Below are 19,098 nucleotides of genomic sequence, written 5' to 3'. Positions count from 1 at the left end.
TTAAGAAAAGAGAGAAGGACGAGACCCAGTCACAAAAAAGAAAAAAATTATAATAAAATAAAATAAAAACAAGGAAAAAAAAGCATGGCCTCTGATCAGGTGGCTGTGGATTTAAGGGGTTTTGAGAATCAGATTGATCCAGACGGGCCGGACCCTATACCAAGGAGTACGCCTTTGGGTGTACACCCCATTAATTGCACATCATACACTCTTCAGGATATGGGCCTTACTGCCTACCCTGGGGTCACCGCACCCTCCAGCAGCGGTAGCCATGCTGTTTTGGGCTTGGGCCAGGCAGCTCAGGAACATATGAATCGAACAATAGTAGACAACTTCCATAAGATCTCTGCAGAGCAGCAACACCTTAAGCAGGATACAGCTAAGGCTATGGATGTTCTCACCCAAACACTCTTGCAAATGCAGGAAAAAGGACAAAAGGAGCTCCTGGATACTATGGCCAAGCAATTCACAGCTGATAAGCCTGTGTTGTCAACGCACCAACTGCAGTCCACCCTGCAGTTAGGGGTTCCAGAGCAGGATCTCTCCTCTTATAACGACTCCTTCGATTCAGACAGATCTAGGGGGCCGAATCAAAGGGAAGTGCCCGATGAAACTCCAGTTTCCATCCTTTGGAAAGATTGATGACACTCCTGACCCACTCCTGTACCTGGCGAAATGTCATGACTTCCTCGCTCTGAACCCACTCACCAATGAGGAAATTATCGCCACACTCAGGAATGTGTTGCATGGCACGGCATGTGACTGGTGGGATGTAGCTCGGCTGGAGACCACCACCTGGGCGGAGTTTGAGCTAAAGTTTCATGCTGCTGTCCTGGCCGAGGACTATCAGGATGAGCTCGCTGAGCGGGTGAGAAATCAGGTGCAAGCTGAGGGGGAATGTATCCGGGACTTTGCCTATACATACCGGGCTCTTTGCAAACATTGGAGGCCAGACATTTAGGAGGACGAGATTATTAACCACATTCTTAAAAAACATAAATCCCCAGCTGGCCAGTGAGTTGAGGGGTAATGACCTCACCTCGGTTGACACACTAGTCTGTCTAGGCCAACAGCTGGAGAAGGACCGGGAGAACCAGCTGCAGTATGAACAGCGAAAAAAGGCAGCAGCCTCAAAGCCACAGCCTAAACCTGTCACCCCAACCCATACTCCTTCTGTCCCGCAAAATCTTCAGATTTTTCAGACTTCAAAGTCTTCAGATCGATGTACTTGAGCAATCTTACTGGTTCAGGCAAGATCCCAAAGTGAAGTACCCCTTTATGAGGGGCCCACTGACAACTAATGATTGTAGACCAATTTCCCAGGTGGCCTTCTTTCTGGCGTTGCCCCTCGGGACTTCATTCTCCCTGATACACGTGATGATGAACTCCTGAATCAGTGCATCAAGGATGTCCAACTACCAGATGAGGAGAAAAGATGCTTTCTGAAGCAGTTACAAGAGAATACTGACGTGTGCACAACTACACTGGGCCGTACCGCTGTCCTTACCCATAAACTCTTCCTGACTCAAGACATGCCTCGTAGGCAGAAGCCTTACCGTGCCTCCCCCCCAAAGCTCAAGATCATGAAGGAGCTTATCAGTCCCTCCAGAAAAACGCGATTATGCGATCGCATAATTAATTGCATAATCAGGCAAAAGGCGCAGATTATGCAAGGGTCACATAATTTTAGAAAGAGCGCATTTTCACCGCGATAATCACTGAACTCCACGCAAAAAACGTGGAATATGCGGGGCTCGCTTGATTTCATACCCGCATTTTTCTGCTTCAAGTTTTGTTCGTTTGTAGGGTTGCCACCTTTAATGGGGAAAAATAAGGGACACCTTGCCAGCAGTCAGGAACACAAATCAAGCAGGGGTCTGGTGGTCCTCCCCCATGAGATTATGAGTGTCCGACATCTAATTTCCTGCATTCTAGTGAATTGCACCAATTTATGTTTAATAAAGTTCAAAGTCCTCTGCTATTCTCATCATGAATGAAGGAAATAAATAGCCAATAAGAGTAGGCTAAAGCACAGCTGCATCGGTTATATTAAGATCAAATCAATAAACATCAGATCATAGACATGGGCAAAATGTTAAGTCTGATAAACTTGGAAATAGCAAATGACCTGGACGACCACAGAGACCAGACATCGGGGGTTGTTTATAAGTTCCAAGGCTGCCTTTTAAGGCTGCCTTCAATCATGACGCCGGTCTATAAGGTACCTGGTCTAGGCGCTCTCGCATAGGCTATGGTTTTGTTATTTCTCTTATCATTCCAAGCATGTGAAGACGTAGTGTAGGCTATATGCATTAGAGTGGGGTGTGCATGAAAATACAGGACAGGTTCTTTCATTTTTCACATATTCTCGCAATATTCGCAAGTTCCCGCAACTTCAGAAAATCCCCGCAATTTCAACGCATAAAATCACATAAAAACCCTGCATATTCCATTGCATAATCAAGGATTTTTGCCCATGTTTTTCTGGAGGGACTGGCTTATTGATGAGATGTTTGCTGCAGACATCATTGAACCATCCTCCTCTGCATGGGCGGCACCGGTGGTGATGATACCTAAGAAGACCAGGGGACTAAGGTTTTGTGTCGACTATCAGCGATTGAATGCTGTCACCCATACCGATGCATACCCCTTACCCACCGTCCATGAGATCTTAGAGTCTCTGTCAGGTGCCACAGTGTTTACCACCTTAGATCTGAATAGTGGATACTGGCAGGTGAGGATGGATGAAGAAAGCCATGAGAAAACCGCTTTTGTCTGCCCTCATGGGCTCTTTCACTTTAAGGTCATGCCCTTTGGTCTCAAGAATGCTCCAGCCACCTTCCAGCGACTAATGGAGCTGACCCTAGGAGAGCTCCGTGGCAGGATTTGTTTTGTTTATTTGGACGACATTATTATTTACTCCTCCTGCCGTGAGCAACGCTGCCGTGACATCCAAGCTCTTCCTGGACAGACTGAGGAGGGCCAACTTGACAGTTAATATGAAGAAGAGTCACTTCTTCCGTTCCTCCCTGAAGTTCCTGGGCCATGCAGTGCTTGTGCAGAAGACTGGACTGGGAACTGAGGAAGTTCTAGCCTTCGCCAGCCGCAGTCTAAACCGAGCGAAGAGAAACTACTCCACCACTGAACAGGAGTGTTTGGCCATTGTCTGGGCTCTGGAGAAGTGGAGATATTACCTGGAGGGACGATTCTTTACAGTTGTGACTGACCACTCTTCAGTGGTGTGGGTCTTTAAGACTCAAAAGCCCAACACCCGCCTTATCCGATGGGCCCTACGTCTCCAGGAATTCACCTTTTCTGTGGAGTATCGTAAAGGGAAATACAACACTGTCCCGGACACCCTGTCCAGAGCTCCGGTGGATGGCCCCCCAAGCAGGATATGGAGAAAGATCTTCCAATTTCTGACGAGTTGATCTGGAAGGCTCAGCAAGGGGATGTGGACATTCAAAGTCTGTACCAGTCCATTGTTGAAAAGGGGTTGATTATAGTGAACTCTTTCACTAAGTTCACCATCCTGGAGGACAAGGTATATCGGGTGGTTCAGCTGCCTCATAAAACTTTGTATAAGGTTTACATTCCAGCACCACATCGTCCACAACTGCTGAAACTCCTCCATGCAAACCCCTTAGCTGGCCACCTAGCCCTTGTTTACTGGACAAATCAGAGTTTGGATGTGAAGCGTTATGTCCAGGTTTGCCAGATTTGCCAGCAGCATAAGCCGGAGAACAGGAAACCCGCTGGGAAGCTTCAGCAGACGGTCATACATCGGCCCTGGGAGATGCTGGGAATTGACTTGATGGGCCCTTGTCCCAGGAGTACTAAGGGGAATGTCTAACTAGCGGTGTTCGTAGACTTGAGCTTTTTGCCATGAGACGTGCTACGGCAGAATCGCTATCCAAATTGCTCACTGATGAAATCCTGACCCGCTGGGGAGTGCCTGATTACGTCCTTTCAGACCAGGGCTCACAGTTCATCTCCTCTGTGTTTGAGGATGCCTGCAAAAGGTGGAACGTTGGCTAGAAGAGGACGTCGGCTTATCACCCTCAGACCTTTGAGTGCCACATGTTGCTCACCTTAAACCCTGCTATCCTTCGGCTACGGAGGTGGAGGAGCAGCAGCGACGCCGCGTCCTGGACATCTTCGCGGAGAACAGTGATGAGGAGGAATTTCATGGATTCCCTTCCTTGGACCAAAAGCCACCCAGTGCCGTCCCATGCCCTTCAGACAGTTCTGACCGTCAGCAGTGCAGGACATCTTCATGGAGGACAGTGACGAGGAGGAATTTCATGGATTCCCTTCCTCTAACTGGGAGTCAACCAGGATCACACCGGGCACCTCTGACCGTCAACGTATACTGGACATCTTTGATGAAGAAAGTGATGAAGAGGAGTTCCTTGGATTTGAGTAAGAGCCTTCCCTCCAACCGGCTTTTTTCATGGGAATGGATTAGGACTGAACTGAAACTGAATTGAATTGTATTGTATTGCATGGTGCGCTCCAATACACGTGAATTGCATAATTTCATTGAGATATTTGTCTATTGTGTTTGTATTCAAGGTGAATATTATTGGTCTTCACATTGGGTAAATGAGACATGTAGCCTAAGGGTTTATGAGAGGAGTTTAGTTTCTGACACATGCATCCTTTGTAAGTTTGACTACTTCCTGTGACTAAAGACACTACAATATTGTCAGGCAAGACCTGACTGGCACCCCAGCAAACCGAACCGTCAAACCGTTACAGGGTATCAAGACTAGCAGATGAGTTAATTGAATGGGCTAAGCTGGAGTGAGAGCGGATGTACAATATAGAACAGAGCACCATGACATCAAATTGTAGTAAATAGGTAAGTAAGTATGGGGCGGCTGTGGCTCAGGATGTAGAGTGGGTCGACCAATGATCAGGGTCAGAGGTTCGAATCCCGGCTCCTCCTGTCCTTAGGCAAGACACTGAACCCCAAATTGCTCCCAATGAGCAGGCTTGCACCTTGCATGGCAGCTGCCGCCATAGGTGTGTGAATATATGTGTGAACGGGTGAATGAGAGGCCACTGTAAAGCGCTTTGAATAAAAGCGCTATATACTGTAAGTGCAGTCCATTTACCATTTATCAAGTACAGTAGGACCCCACTCATCCGAACTTCAGAGATCCTCCCGGTCTACCGGACAGGCTTAACAAACCTTTTTTTTTTTTGCCTGCTATCTGGTTACTGGTGGGATTTTCATTACAGTCCTGTATCCTACTGTGAATAAAAACAGAACTGTATGTTGCCTGTAGGCTGTAACCTACTGTCACGTTTCATTTCTTTGTTACTCTAATGTCGAGCATAAAACGCAAACGAGTCTATTGCGCGAGAGCTGCATTCCTTGGTAGCCAGAAAGCGCGTCAGCAACCTGAAGCAGAGGAGCATCGAGTCATTTTTCGTTCCCAGTTAATGGACTTCAGGAACACATACGTGTTGTGGGCATGCGGATTAGCCTACTAGACCTACTGTATTTGTTAAATAATAGCCTACAGCCTAGGCCATGTTAGCCTACATCGGTTGTTTTAGAGACTTTCTTTTAGGCTACAATAGCCTAAGACACAACAACTTGTCTGTCATTTCATTTATTTATTTATTGATTATTATTTGCTCTAATTGTTCTAATGTTGGGTTGTTTTTAGGCTATACCATTTTGTTCTTCGAATACAGTAGCCTATCGATGCAGCGTACGCCTCATTTGAGAATAAAGTACTGTATTAGATCAAAGCACACACTCAAGTGGACATTCGTTTATTTGTATTATAGGCAAGGCTACTACTGAGGTCTATTATAGGCTAGGATATATAAATTTAGTTGGCTATTTGATTGCAATTGTGATGCATTTTTGCATTTGCACAGGGTATTTATTGGTCTTTTATGAGTCTAGATGAAACAAGTATACCACTTATTGAATTTGGTGCATTTTAACATAAGTTTCAGTCATCCGGACATTTCAGAGATACGAACGACCTTCGGTCCTGTTGGGTTCGGATAAGTGGAGTCCTACTGTACATGCATGCGGATGTGACAGACTTCATTTCACTCTGCGTGGTGTTTCCTGTCACTCATTCCTTTGACCCATGTTAAAGGATTGTCCAGGGCAGGACGCCTGCAGGCTGGCGGGCGAGCAGGGGAACGGCTCAATGCTCGCCGTCCGCACGCCTCCTGGCTGCCAAACCATTCTGCTGTGAGCATTTGAGGATGCGTAGCGCCCTCCCCTCCTCCTTCCAGATGATCCATTCTAGCATTGACCCACACCACTGGACATCCGGGGTGCGGCACCATTGTGATGGACTTCATTTCGCTCCTCGTTGTGTTTTCTGGGTCACTCGTTCCTTTGACCCATGTTGAGGCATTGTCCAGGGTGGGATGCAAACCTACAACATTGCGCTCGCAAGTTGGATGTGCTAACAACTACGTATGCCAAGAGAGATATCCCTCTCAGCAGGGTTGTTAGCACATCTTTTATACTAGGTGAGTTAGTTTCACTTTAGCCTCCTCATTAAGCGGACACCCCTCTGTTGGCTTTTGGCGTTCTTCTCCTCTGTTGCTCTGCGTTGTGTAATTTTTGTATAAGCCTTAATAAAAGTTGCAGCAAATCTAATATGGACCACGATGTTAATAGCCTTCTTGTTGTGATAGTATTGATAAAATCACCCCAACACGGGATTGAAAGCGGCAAACAATGATTTATTGGACAGAACTTAAACTCACATGGAACAGTCCCTGTCTCTGGCTGGCTGGAGCTGTGGGCAGAAAACAAGGCCTCAATCTTCTTCCCTACTCCCCCGCTTGGTCTAATCAGGGCTGGGCAGCCACAGGCACAGCGAGTCTACCGCATTCACAATCAAGGTCTCAAGGTTAACTCAAGACACTAAATAGTATCCTCTTGCTCCACCCTCACGCCTCCCTTAAGGTCTAGTGTATTCAGATTGGCTCCCCGGAGGGGCCCTACTGTCACAAGATGCGTAGCCTTTCAGGCACAAGGTGCATGACCTGTCATCCACCATCTGAAGTCTCAAGCCCACTGATTGTTTGGCCAGTGGTACTTTTATGACATTCTATCAAAAGCGTCGGACACCCTGGGGAGGATGGGAGCCCCCCCCCTATGACTTCCCAGCATAGCCTCTTAACCCCCCGGCCCCAGCACAGCACAACTGTCTCCTTTCATCCCTACCACTGCACATTTAGACCGTCCACATGAGAACAGAAACACACAAACAGCTTTACATTGACTTTAAGACTCTGTAGACTTTTACCTATATTCTTCACCTCCTTCTCCTTTTTGGGTGAAAACGAGGCGGGTCCAGGGCGGAACTTTCCGCCCACTGAACTTGCGTCCATTCAGATTCAAATTTGTTCACCCAAAAAGAGGCAGTAACCAGACCCACAGCATGAAAGTTCCCGGATGATTGCTCTGGTCTATTTAGTTGGTGTCCATAGTGCTCCAAAGTGTATAAGAACTAGTACATATACTGTAGATACACAAAACAACAATGAAGCTTGAACTGTTGCAACCACTTGGTCAGACTACGCCTTATTCAACAAAGTAGAATGCTGTATGGCACAACACTGTGGAAGCGCACAGTAGTGCTGTCAGGTTAGCATTTTTTAAACTTCAATACTAGGTTTAGTATCACGATACTCGATAATGAAACGATACTGATTCGATACTCGATATTAGATCAGATAGATCAGAAAGAGAATGTCTACAAAACAAGTTGATATCTTAACTATTTCATTTTAATTTCATACATATCAGGGTAGATTGCTAATCTATATGATATTTATTGAGTCAACCGTTAATGTGTTATGTATTATAGACATCTCTGCACAATGACTATGTATTATTTTGTGAATAGTTCCAAAATGACAAAGCATGATTTTACCAAAAGGCCATTTACTCCAGAAACCCATTTTTTTACTGGCCGTTCTGACTGGCACCGTAGAGCCACCATATTTTTGAAGAAGCGTGTAGCCAAGGTAACCCCATGCTATTTAACCCCATGCTATTTAATTTAAAAATGAGATCCCCAAATAACTGTAGCTAGCTTAATACATTTACATTTTCTAATATACACTATATGGACAAGTACTGTATAGGGACAAACCTCTTAATCATTGAATTCAGGTGTTTCATTCAGTCCCATTGCCACAGGTGTATAAATGGTAAATGGACTGCACTTATATAGCGCTTTTTCCACCTTAGCGGCACTCAAAGCGCTTTACAATGGCCTCTCATTCACCCATTCACACACCAATGGCGGTAGCTGCCATGCAAGGTGCTAACCTGCTCATTGGGAGCAATTTGGGGTAAGGTGTCTTGCTCAAGGACACTTCGACATGTGGACAGTGGGAGCTCACTGAACGACCTGCTCTACCAACTGAGCTACAGCCGCCCCAAGCACCTAGCCATGCACTCTGCCTCTACAAACATTTGTGAAAGAATGGGTCATTCTAAAGTGCTCACAGAATTCCAGCATGGTACTGTAATAGGATGCCACCGTTGCAAGTCCATTCGTGAAATTTCTGAAAGTGGTATAATTGCAAAGTGGAAGCATTTAGGAACTATAGCAACTCAGCCATGAAGTGGAAGATCACGTAAAGTTACAGGCATTTGACTCAATACACAGAGGTGTGATGATGAAAATCCTTAAGGCCTATGGTGTTCCCCCCAATTTACTTCAGACCATAGGGAGCATGTACTCGAACACAAGGGCAAGGGTTGTGACACCGGATGGCAACAGCAAGGATTTTGACATCATGGTGGGAGTGTTACAAGGGGACACCCTCGCACCCTTCCTCTTTATAATAGTCCTGGACTACGCACTGAGGCAGGCAATCCAGGGAAGAGAGGAGGATCTTGGCTTCACTATAACACCTAGGAGGTCGAGAAGATATCTCGCTGTAGTCCTAACAGACCTGGACTACGCTGATGACATCAGCCTGATATCTAACCACGTGAGGTAAGCACAAGGGCTCCTGACCAGAGTGTAAAAGAATGTGCCAAGGTGGGTCTTGGACTGAACGGCAAGAAAACTGAGGTCATCACCTATAACACCCTGGAACATCTGCCCCTATTGACAGCTGAAGGTAATGCTCTGAAGGAGGTTGAGGACCTCAAATACCTGGGCTCTTGGATCAACTTAACGGAACGGGACCTTAAAGTGAGGAAGGCGCTCACGTGGAGAGCTCTAAACGGCATGAGCAACGTATGGAAATCCAACCTCCCACATGAAACTAAGCTCCACTTCTTTGACGCCACTGTCAAGGCCGTTCTCCTGTATGGCTGTGAGTGCAGGACCCTGAGACACTCCTTGCAGATGTTGCTGGACGGATGCTAAACCATAATGCTACGTGCAGCACTGGACATAAGTCATAACGCGCACGTCAGTATTGAAGATCTGTATGGAGAGAGGCCAAGGGTGAGTGGGAAGATAGCAGCAAGGAGAATGAGGCTGGCGGGGCACTGCTACAGACACAGAGAGCTTCCGGCCAGCAAGCTGGTGTTATCTCCATGGCGCGGACACAAGTCGCGAGGACATCCTACCAAATAATTTGTGGACATAATCAAGATGGACGCGAGAGTGGAGACCACCGATCGCGGAGACCACAAAGATGGGAGGCCTGTCTATGGACAACCTGATGATGATGATGATGATGATGACGTAAAGTTACAGTGCGGGGTCGCCAAATGCTGAGGTGCATAATGCATATAAATCTTCAATGACTCCATCACAGCAGAGTTCCAAACCTCCTCTGGCATTAACACCAGCAAGGTCTCCGGGCCTTTCTGTACGGAGTTTGCATGTTCTCCCTGTTCTCCCGCAAGGGTCTCCTTCCAAAGAATCCAATACGAAAAGCATGCAGAGGAAGAGATCGCTAACGCTGTCTGTCCCTGACAAAGACAGACAGGAGCACTTGGTTGGTCCCTGTCTCATGCACGCTGTCTACTGTCTGCTCCCGGTTGTCCTTGGGGGAAGGACGACGAGATGGCTTAAGCGCAGAGAACATTTCATCAGCGACTCTAAATATAAAAGTGAAAAAGGCTTGCACACTAATAACAGATGAGGCATTCGGATGCGAAAAAAAGCTATTTATTCTACTTAAGTGCAAAAAGTGACAAGTGATTATAAAATAAAAACGGAACGTTTCGGTCATCAGACCATCGTCACCCCTATAGTCCCAGCTGCATCTAACAAGCTAAGTAGGCTGGCAGCCACAGGCAGGAGTCAATCAAACCAATCAAGACAATAAGCTATCAGAAAAAAGGAAAATAAACAGGGTTTCTACAGAGCAAGCATGGGAGTACATACGCAGAACCCATTCACAGGATTTACATATTGTACATAATATACACACCATCATGCACATAGAACTGAAAAATATAGGACTATACACATGTGATCAGTAGGACAAAAGTCTATGACAAATTCCTAGAGGATAGCGCGGCTGTGAGCTAAGGTCCTAGGGAGAATGGGAGAGAGGGAGAAGGAGAGACCATTAGCCTATGAGAAGCATGAAAAGGACAACTCCTCATTAAGTCCATCGGGATGCAGTGTCTTCATATAAAAAATAAATTTGCACTCAGATTTGAGAAGTTTTAGATCAATGTCACCGCCCCGTAACGTGTTTCACAGATGTGTTGGAATGCACAGAATGAGAGTGTGGATGCAGGATGATTGGCTTCGTGGAAATGTCTAGCAACAGGAGATCGTGTCATTCCTACGTATAGCACTTTTGTGTAAAATAATGCGTTTTGATAGGTCTTGTGGTTTTACCTATATATTGCAATCCATATGCGCATGACAGGAGGTAAATCACGTCAACAGATGTACATGTAAGGAAATGTCTGATATCATAGGTTCTAGAGGTCACATGACTAGTAAAAGTACTTATTCTCTGCGACTCTAAATGCAAAATCAGAGACTCTAAATGTGTGTTCCCAAGTGTCTATTTCACATGTGTAAAGAGTATGCTGTGTGACTAATACAGATGTATTCTTTTCTTCTTCTACAATTTCCAGTCCCTCTTTTCCATGGCATCACACCTGCCTGGTCAGGACTCCATCCCTGGACCCTTATTCTCTTAGCTTTACTGACTCCCTTTGCTTTGCACTCTCTGTCTCTTTCTCTCACTTCATCCATCATTTCTCGTGTTTTTCTCTCTCTTCCCTTGTTTCAATCAATCAATCAATCAATCAATCAAACAATCAATCAATGAAACTGTCTAGCACATTTCAGACATGCATGGAACGCAATGTGCTTCACAACAAAATACAAAAGTAATAAATAAAGACCAATAGTAAAAGGCCACAAGACATACAGTAAATAAAATAAAATACAATACATGAATAAATAGTAAGCATAATTAAAAAAAATGGAACTGTGTATAAGCGACACACACACACACACACACACACACACACACACACACACACACATATACAAACACACACTAAGAGCATCAAAAAGCAAGACTAAATACGTGTTTAAAGTTTTTTTTAAATCTCCAGTTTTAGCCCCCCTCCCTCTCTCTCTCTTTTATCCTAGAAACTGCTAACGCTTTTACACAACTCAACTCATCAACCCAGCTGGTGCTAATTGTAATCTACGCGGATACAGACACTACACTGATACTGCATGTGGCAAAAGACAGAATATGTGTTTCTGCTAAATAAATTTCCTGTAAGTGCAATGCTCTGGACTCTGGAATGCTTAATAAAATCCCATTACAAATATCCCCGATGGTCTGTAGACAGTCTGACCGTGTGTCAATGTAGATGCTGATGGACAAGCTTCACATTTTGATGACTGTCCGCCAATTGAGAAATGTCACGTAAAACACATGAGGTGAATATTTGACTCGTCTGTCATGCACATCAGTGTCTTGCTAAACCAGCCAGGCAGGCAGTCTTGGGACTGCGACTGTCACACTGACTGCCCTCCAGTGAAGCTTCAGAGACACAGAGGCAAAGCAGCTTTATCTGTTTCCCCGGCATGGCCACCAAGGCCCAGATGAAAAATGAATGTGAGAGTGAGTTTGAGACACCTGGCATGGCGCTGAGGCTGGGGGTCTGTCTGCCGCCCACCCCGGCGTTTCTCCTTTAATCTTAATTGTTTGTGCCACTCAGACGGATGACATTGCAGAAATGTGACAGACGCAGCGTTTCCCTCTCCCACTGTTGCCGTGGTTATGCTGAGAGAGAGACGGGCAATCTGTCAAATCTGCCAGGCTGCTTTTTAACCTTCACAAACATGGTGAGGGGCTCACTGTTCACGACAGGGAAAAGCCATGAGAAAGCCAAGACAAATTCTGAGCTCCTCTGTCAATGTAAAAATGTCAGGGAGGCATTTACTGTATTAGATTTAGACAGGCAGGCTGTAGAGGAGCTGCAGCGCCAGCACGTCCCTCCTAGCGAACAGAAAGGACTCGAACCTCAATAAACATGACCACAACGTATGTGTTTCAGGCAGAATTTGAACGCAGGTACTCTGTGCTGGCCCTGATGAGCTATAGCCTCCATACCCGTTTTTAAGGGCTTATCTTGCTTTTATCAGGAAAGGTCCCCCAACCATCTGCACTGAGTCCTGTGTAGATAGAATGGAGTAGACATGCGCAAAATGTCAAGACATCAGTCTGTAATACCACTGTTCCTGACCTGACTCTTCTCAGTCACGCTGAATATAATAATAATAATAATAATAATAATATTAGTAATAGTAATAGTAATAGTAATAGTAATAATAATAATAATAATAATAATAATAATAATAATAATAGTAATAGTAATAGTAATAGTAATAGAAGTATTAGTAGTAATAATAATAATAATAATAATAATAATAATAATAATAATGATAAATAATATACAAATATATAATAGCAATAAAGTTTAACAATCAAATCATTCCTGATGAAGCTCATTTCAGTGACCCAGCTCTCTCTGCGGTGGAAGAGATTTTATTTTAACAAGACTAACCTAGATGAACGGTGGTTGAATAGACAATACAAAACAAGCAGGTGGCCTTACGATGACTCGCTCGACTACAGCCTTATGGTACAATCCAATCACAGGAACAATGTGGTACTCATGTCATATGCACATTTAGGAGGATCGTGTTTGGGGTCAGAATGGATATCAATCAGGGACAGTTCAGTCCGTGTTTATGACCGAAACCAGGAATGCATTTAACCTGATATTAGTCCAGAGTGGTTGGATACTCAGATGGGCTTTGTCTGGCAATAATGAGAGAGAAAGAGAGAGAGAGAGAGAGAGAGAGAGAGAGAGAGAGAGAGAGAGAGAGAGAGACTGAAGAGGTGGAGGTGGAAACCGAGCTACACTTTTTAACTGCCTGCCAACTGTACCAAGACATCAGGGATACAAACTTCCCACAGATAACAAACACCCAACAAGATTTTGAAAACTTGACTAATGACAAAGTGTCCATATCTACTGGGGGAAATACAGAAATGCGCAAACACGGCAGCAAGATTTTTGAGCAGTTGTGACAGGATCCAATGGAACACAGCCACTGTAAAGACTGCCAATCTGAATTGAATTGAAATTGAAAGAGAGAGAGAGAGGCTGTGAGGATTAGTGAGCTGGCTGTAGTTGTGCTGTTTGTTTGTATTGTTTGCTTCTTTCATGGAAATGCCACCTGGTTGCCTGCAGATGGACAAGTCTGTGTGTGTGTGTGTGTGTGTGTGTGTGTGTGTGTGTGTGTGTGTGTGTGTGTGTGTGTGTGTGTGTGTGCGCGCGCGTGTGTGCGTGTGTGTGTTTTAAAGTACCAACTGCTCAAAGATGCTATTATACAGCCTGGGTACAAATGTAAATTGCTGGTGTTTATAGCCTAGGTGATGTCCAGAAAATAATTGTGAGGGGCTTGCAGATGGCAGGAATGCCCAAGCCTAAAGCTAAGGCATTGGCAACATTGTGTTGGAAATCTGTGATAATTGGCAGTCACCATGTATGAAGGAGACACAGCTTCCTGTATCTGTGAACTGAGACTGAACGCGTATGTCGTTGACATTCCCAAAGCGTGCGTGTGTACTTGTGCGTGTGTGCATGTGTGTGTGTGTTTGTGCTATGAGTAGTGACAAAGGTGAAGCTCCTTGCTCAAGGACACAAGTCTCCAGAGTAATATCCTGTCTTCCCTCTGTTCTCCAGCCACGCCACGGCCCACTGGCCAGCCTCTGCCCTGCGGCTCCACAGCCAGGGGGAGCATCTCCCGTCAAGAACCAGCACACCTCCCGCAACCGCCGGACCCCCACCGGGCCAGCGCCGGGCAGAGGGAGAGGGAGGCCTGTCCATGTCACATGCTCCATCCCTGCCAGAGGCAGATCCAGCATTTTGAACCAATGTAACAACTATAAGCCACAACCAAACCAATGTGGCCCATGCAGATCCGAACCCACAACCCTGTGGTTGCATCAACATGTTGTTTCAATCATAGATATTACAAAGGAACCTCTGAGAACACATGAAGTACATCAATATATGTGTTATCTGCACATCAGAGCAGATCGTTACTACACACATGACCCCACATCCCGACCTGTACAACACCCAGACAAACAGACAGACAGACAGACAGACCAACAGCCAGCCAGCCAGACAGACAGACAGACAGACAGACAGAATGCCAGACAGACAGACAGACAGAAAGACCGGCTGACAGACAGGCCATTGGTTAGAAAGCCAGGTAAACAGTAGGACACGTGGTCAACTAGGCAGACAGGTGACAGACATGCTGCCCCCCCGCGGTGCTGCGCCACCCCTGCGTCAGCTGCAGGAGGAGTGCCTCTGGAACGGCAGAGCAGGCGAATTAAGCGCTCCTCACTGCAGACTCTGTGGAATTTAATTATTCAGGAGTGTGCTTCATCGATCAGCAGCAAGTCGCTTGAGCGTGCAAGATCGCCCCTGCCAGTGCTCTCTTCTCTCTCTCTCTCCCTCCCTCCCTCCCTCCCTCCCTCCCTCCCTCCCTCCCTCCCTCCCTCCAAGAACAGATTTATCTTTCCTCATCACTGGAGATGCATGGAGATCGACCATGAAAAGACATGCCCGCTTGTCATTGCATCATCATCCCAGTTTCCCGTTTTCATGTCTTACATCTCTCTCTAAGCTCCATCTAAGCTGGTGGATCAGTGGGAATCAGAGGACCTGCACTGTGTCTGCTTTTCTGGTGCAGTGTCTGTTACGCTGGTACTGCAGTCTTTATGTGAGGGGTTAATCAAGATGGAAACAAGATGATCTACTATTAAACAGGTTCCATTATGCCTTGAACTCCATTTAATTAAATAGTTTATACATTAGTCACTTGAAATGCACACATCTGGCCATTTTCTACACACAATGATCAGAGATAAGTGGTCAGAATCACTATAGGATTCACACTCACTCAGTCCCTCAGTCTATCCCCCAGAGCCGTGCCATTATCGTCCACTAGGGGTCACTGTTGCACTTCAACTCACCGGCTCCGTGCTGCTGGCGGAGGATGGCAGCATTACCAGGCCGCGGCGAGGCCGAGGACGTGGCTGCAGAGGTGGTGATGGCGGTGCTGGCGGGCAGAAGGCCCGGTCCGGACTGGGCGGGTATGCCGGGCTTCCCCTGGCCCGGCTCAGAGGTGACCCTCCCCTCGCTGGGGGCCGTGTTGCTGGTCCTCAGCGGACCCCTGTTCTGGATGTGGGACACGGCCTCCTCCGCCAGCATGCCGTTGCGCGGGGCCACGCGCAGGATGGCCTGGACCTTGTAATCCTGAGTCTCGTCGGACCACAAGTCGGAAACGCGGCACTCGTAAACCCCCTCGTCCTCCTTGCGCACCTTGGACAGGCTGAGCCGGTGTGATATGGCGTTGCCCTGCACCCGCACGGTCTGAAAACAGGACACAAGATATTTTTGGAACTATGCCAAGTAGGCTAGATCAGGCCTATAGCCTAAAACAACACGGTTAGTTAGTGGGGCATGTCCAGAAGGCAAACCCATTTCCAGGGTGCTTATGAAGCACACATCATTCTCCGGGGAGTCATAATCAAAGCCTGAACAGATTCAGAACCGCGTGCTTCACGGTATTATAGCCCTGGTCTGATCTAAAGGCAGGTCTTAACACCACTTTTATTGAAAGCATAATGGTATCTAATGTGACATTAATGAACACTTACACTTATTTTTGTGGCATCCCTTGGAGTGACCTGAAATAAGAAATACACTGTGAATAGTATGACATACATTGTAAATAGTATGACCAAAATAAGGCAGATCATGATGAGGTTCTGTTTCATGCGGGTTTAAAAATCACTTGTTGTCTGTTTCCACAACATAGGTTTTGCATCGGGAAGCCACTAGGAATGAATGAGGTTGTCGACATTCCACTGCAACAGAGCACTCAAGAGACTTCAGCACCATGGACAGCAACAGAGCACTCAGAGACTTCAGAACCATGGACAGCAACAGTTGTGTCGATACAGCTCTGATAAAGCCACCATCGATGCGTGCTTTAGGCTAGTGTTTTCCCCAGCAAATCTAATGTGTTTAAATGACTATAGTGGAATGCTGCTGATTAGTTTATCCTTATCTATCTTGTATTCCCTGAGGACTAGAACGTGTTATCGTCTCAGAGCCCTATAACAACATTAGAGACATAGGCCCCTATTTCACCGCTGCCTGGAAACTAGGACCGCTCCCTGGATGGACTTAAAAGGCCAACAAGTGCTCTTTGTGTAAAAGAGAGTGACAGCCCCCTCCTCCCTCCCTCCGTCGGTCCACACATCCTCTTTCAAATAGCAACGTGTTTGTAATCCGCGGAACATTATTCCTTAATGCTCTTACTTGGCAACACGTTGCAATTAAGTCCATTAAACAAATAACGGGGGAAGAGGCCACGGAAACATATGGTGGTGCAGTGACGATAAGGGAATTGCATATGTTGGTAGCCGTTGATTAGTATGGGTGCAACACCCGTGGGACGGCGGTAGGCTCTGCATTATAGCCGACTACCGCGCGCCTTTCAACAGTGTTGTCTTCACACCACCGGCCCCGCGGGTGCCATAATGCTTAATGCTAGCTCGCGCAATCGGCGGATATCAGCGGCGCCGTTACCTTGGCTCTGTTCGCCGGACCGCTTATTTGCAGTTCTTGGGCGAGTTCTTTAGGAGTGGCTTCCTTTAGGTACCACCACTGGATCTCCAGTGAGAAGGGCGATGCTCCAACGGCACGGAAGGCGCACGGCATCTCCACGTCCTCCCCCTCTCCAACACTCACATCTTTGGGCACTTCGGTAAACGAAGCTGGGAGATAAGCAGGGTATGAAGGTGGAGAAGAGAACGGGCAAAGATGAATGAGGAGTGACAAAGGGTCTGAAATGACGCAGCCAGCCTACCTGCCATTACGAAAAAAACGTTCCCCTATACATTACAACACAAAGCACAATATAAGTATGACCCTCTTCTAATGCAAAATGACATAATTAAATGCATCACAACTAAATGCAAGCCAAATATTGTCTAAGTGTCACAAATAAATTCCATAAAAACATGTCGTTTGATAACTGGTAACTCTATAATTATTATGTAGCCTAAATTATACAGAGTTCGATTCAAATATTTGGTCAGGGGGAATGAAGTATTTATTAAGTCTACCGTGGCTAATTGATGCAATTTTGACATATGTAAAACCCGCTAAAGCGCGGACGGGGTCCTGACATGTTCGTAATAGTCTATCTATTCTTTCGTTCACTCATTACTTAATCATCAAACAAAACATCATCATAATACAGTTAATTTCAAACGGCAACGGAAAGAATAAAATAAAGAGCCATTCTCGTCACAACTGCTATTGACATAAAATCAAACGTCAAAACTAGTCGATTAGCAACAAGGTTATGTTGCCTGTTTCGGACCATTAAAACACGCTATACAGGCCAGGGACTGCTGAAGTATACTTACCATTAACACAGAATAACATGGGTGTATTCAGAATTAAATAATAAAGGACGCCGTAGAGTCCCCGTTTTTCCATCTCATAGATACGGTTGTTAGATTAAAGGAGGACTAAAGATGATCATTTGACCTTCTGTTACTGCATGAGAAGCATTTCCATCACAGGTCCGCAGTACAAGAGTTGAGTCTATAATGTTTCTTTTCAAATATTTTTTTTAATCAACTTTGCAGATCCATATAACACTAGTCTACTCCATAATGCGCCGTCGTGCCAACCCGGCGACAATGTACAATCCAAAGGTGTGATCAGAATACCCTCACGTGCACAGTAGTGCTAAATGTGTAAATATGCTGTAGCTGTTTTGCAATTCTTTTACTATCCCTTTATAACGGCGATCCCCCTTTCATTTCCCGCTGAGCGTCAGGTCGAATCCAAACTTCTCTTCGGCTGAGAGAAACCTGCTAATTCTGCTTTCCACACGAAGGGATGCTCTCCCGGGCACCTTTCCAGCACCCATCACATAACCATCCTCGTGTCCAACCCCAGAAAGAGTACCTGCCGGGCGCGAGTGAAATTCCCTTGTTTTGTACCAAGACCTTGGAGGATCAGTCGATAGTCCCCGGTCTCGCTACCGGATCCCTCAGCTTTGTGTGCGAGCGTATGGTGAAGAGGTGCCTGTGCATTTCCAGAACTCGCGGACTCTCAATGTGGCGTGCGCGCGGAGCCACCGACAGACTGACGCGCGCTGGAACCCAACCGACCTGATTAGTCTCTCAAATCAGCCTCCGACCTATAAGGATAATTTTCACAACCTGACGTCCAGGGGAAACGTCAAAGCCAGAAAATACACAGAAGCATGATGATTCATGTTGCTCTCTCCACAACATCAACAAGCCACTCTGAAATTAACCGCAGCCGAGTTGTGACAGTGCCGTTTTATTTCTTTAATGTTGAATTCACTGCGGAGCCCCCCTCCTCCCTCTGTGTAGCCTATCTGTCAGCTGTCGCGCGGCCTCCGGTATTAAAACCTCAGGGATAATCTGTATTCTCTTGGAAAAACAATGCGGTAATTCGGATTAAAAATCCATTGAATTAAGGATATCAGATATCAAACCATTTGA

At 46.0% G+C, this 19,098-nt stretch overlaps 1 protein-coding gene across 1 annotated transcript in view; it reads right to left on the bottom strand.

Annotated features, from left to right (window-relative positions):
- The window catches only part of vstm2b (V-set and transmembrane domain containing 2B), a gene marked incomplete at both ends in the record, with an annotated part of 32,576 nt that extends 14,521 nt beyond the window's left edge, over window positions 1-18,055 (bottom strand). The window contains 4 exons of the mRNA XM_084437278.1: window positions 15,514-15,913; window positions 16,201-16,230; window positions 17,138-17,325; window positions 17,983-18,055. Coding sequence (XP_084293404.1) covers window positions 15,514-15,913; window positions 16,201-16,230; window positions 17,138-17,325; window positions 17,983-18,055 — 691 coding nt within the window. The remainder of the gene's footprint in view (window positions 1-15,513; window positions 15,914-16,200; window positions 16,231-17,137; window positions 17,326-17,982) is intronic.
- Window positions 18,056-19,098: the final 1,043 nt, after the last annotated feature.

This window comes from Borostomias antarcticus (genome assembly GCF_949987555.1).
Source record: "Borostomias antarcticus genome assembly, chromosome: 4".
NCBI lineage: Eukaryota > Metazoa > Chordata > Actinopteri > Stomiiformes > Stomiidae > Borostomias > Borostomias antarcticus.
Note: the sequence above shows the minus strand (reverse complement) of the source record. Positions and strands in the feature narration are given on the sequence as shown.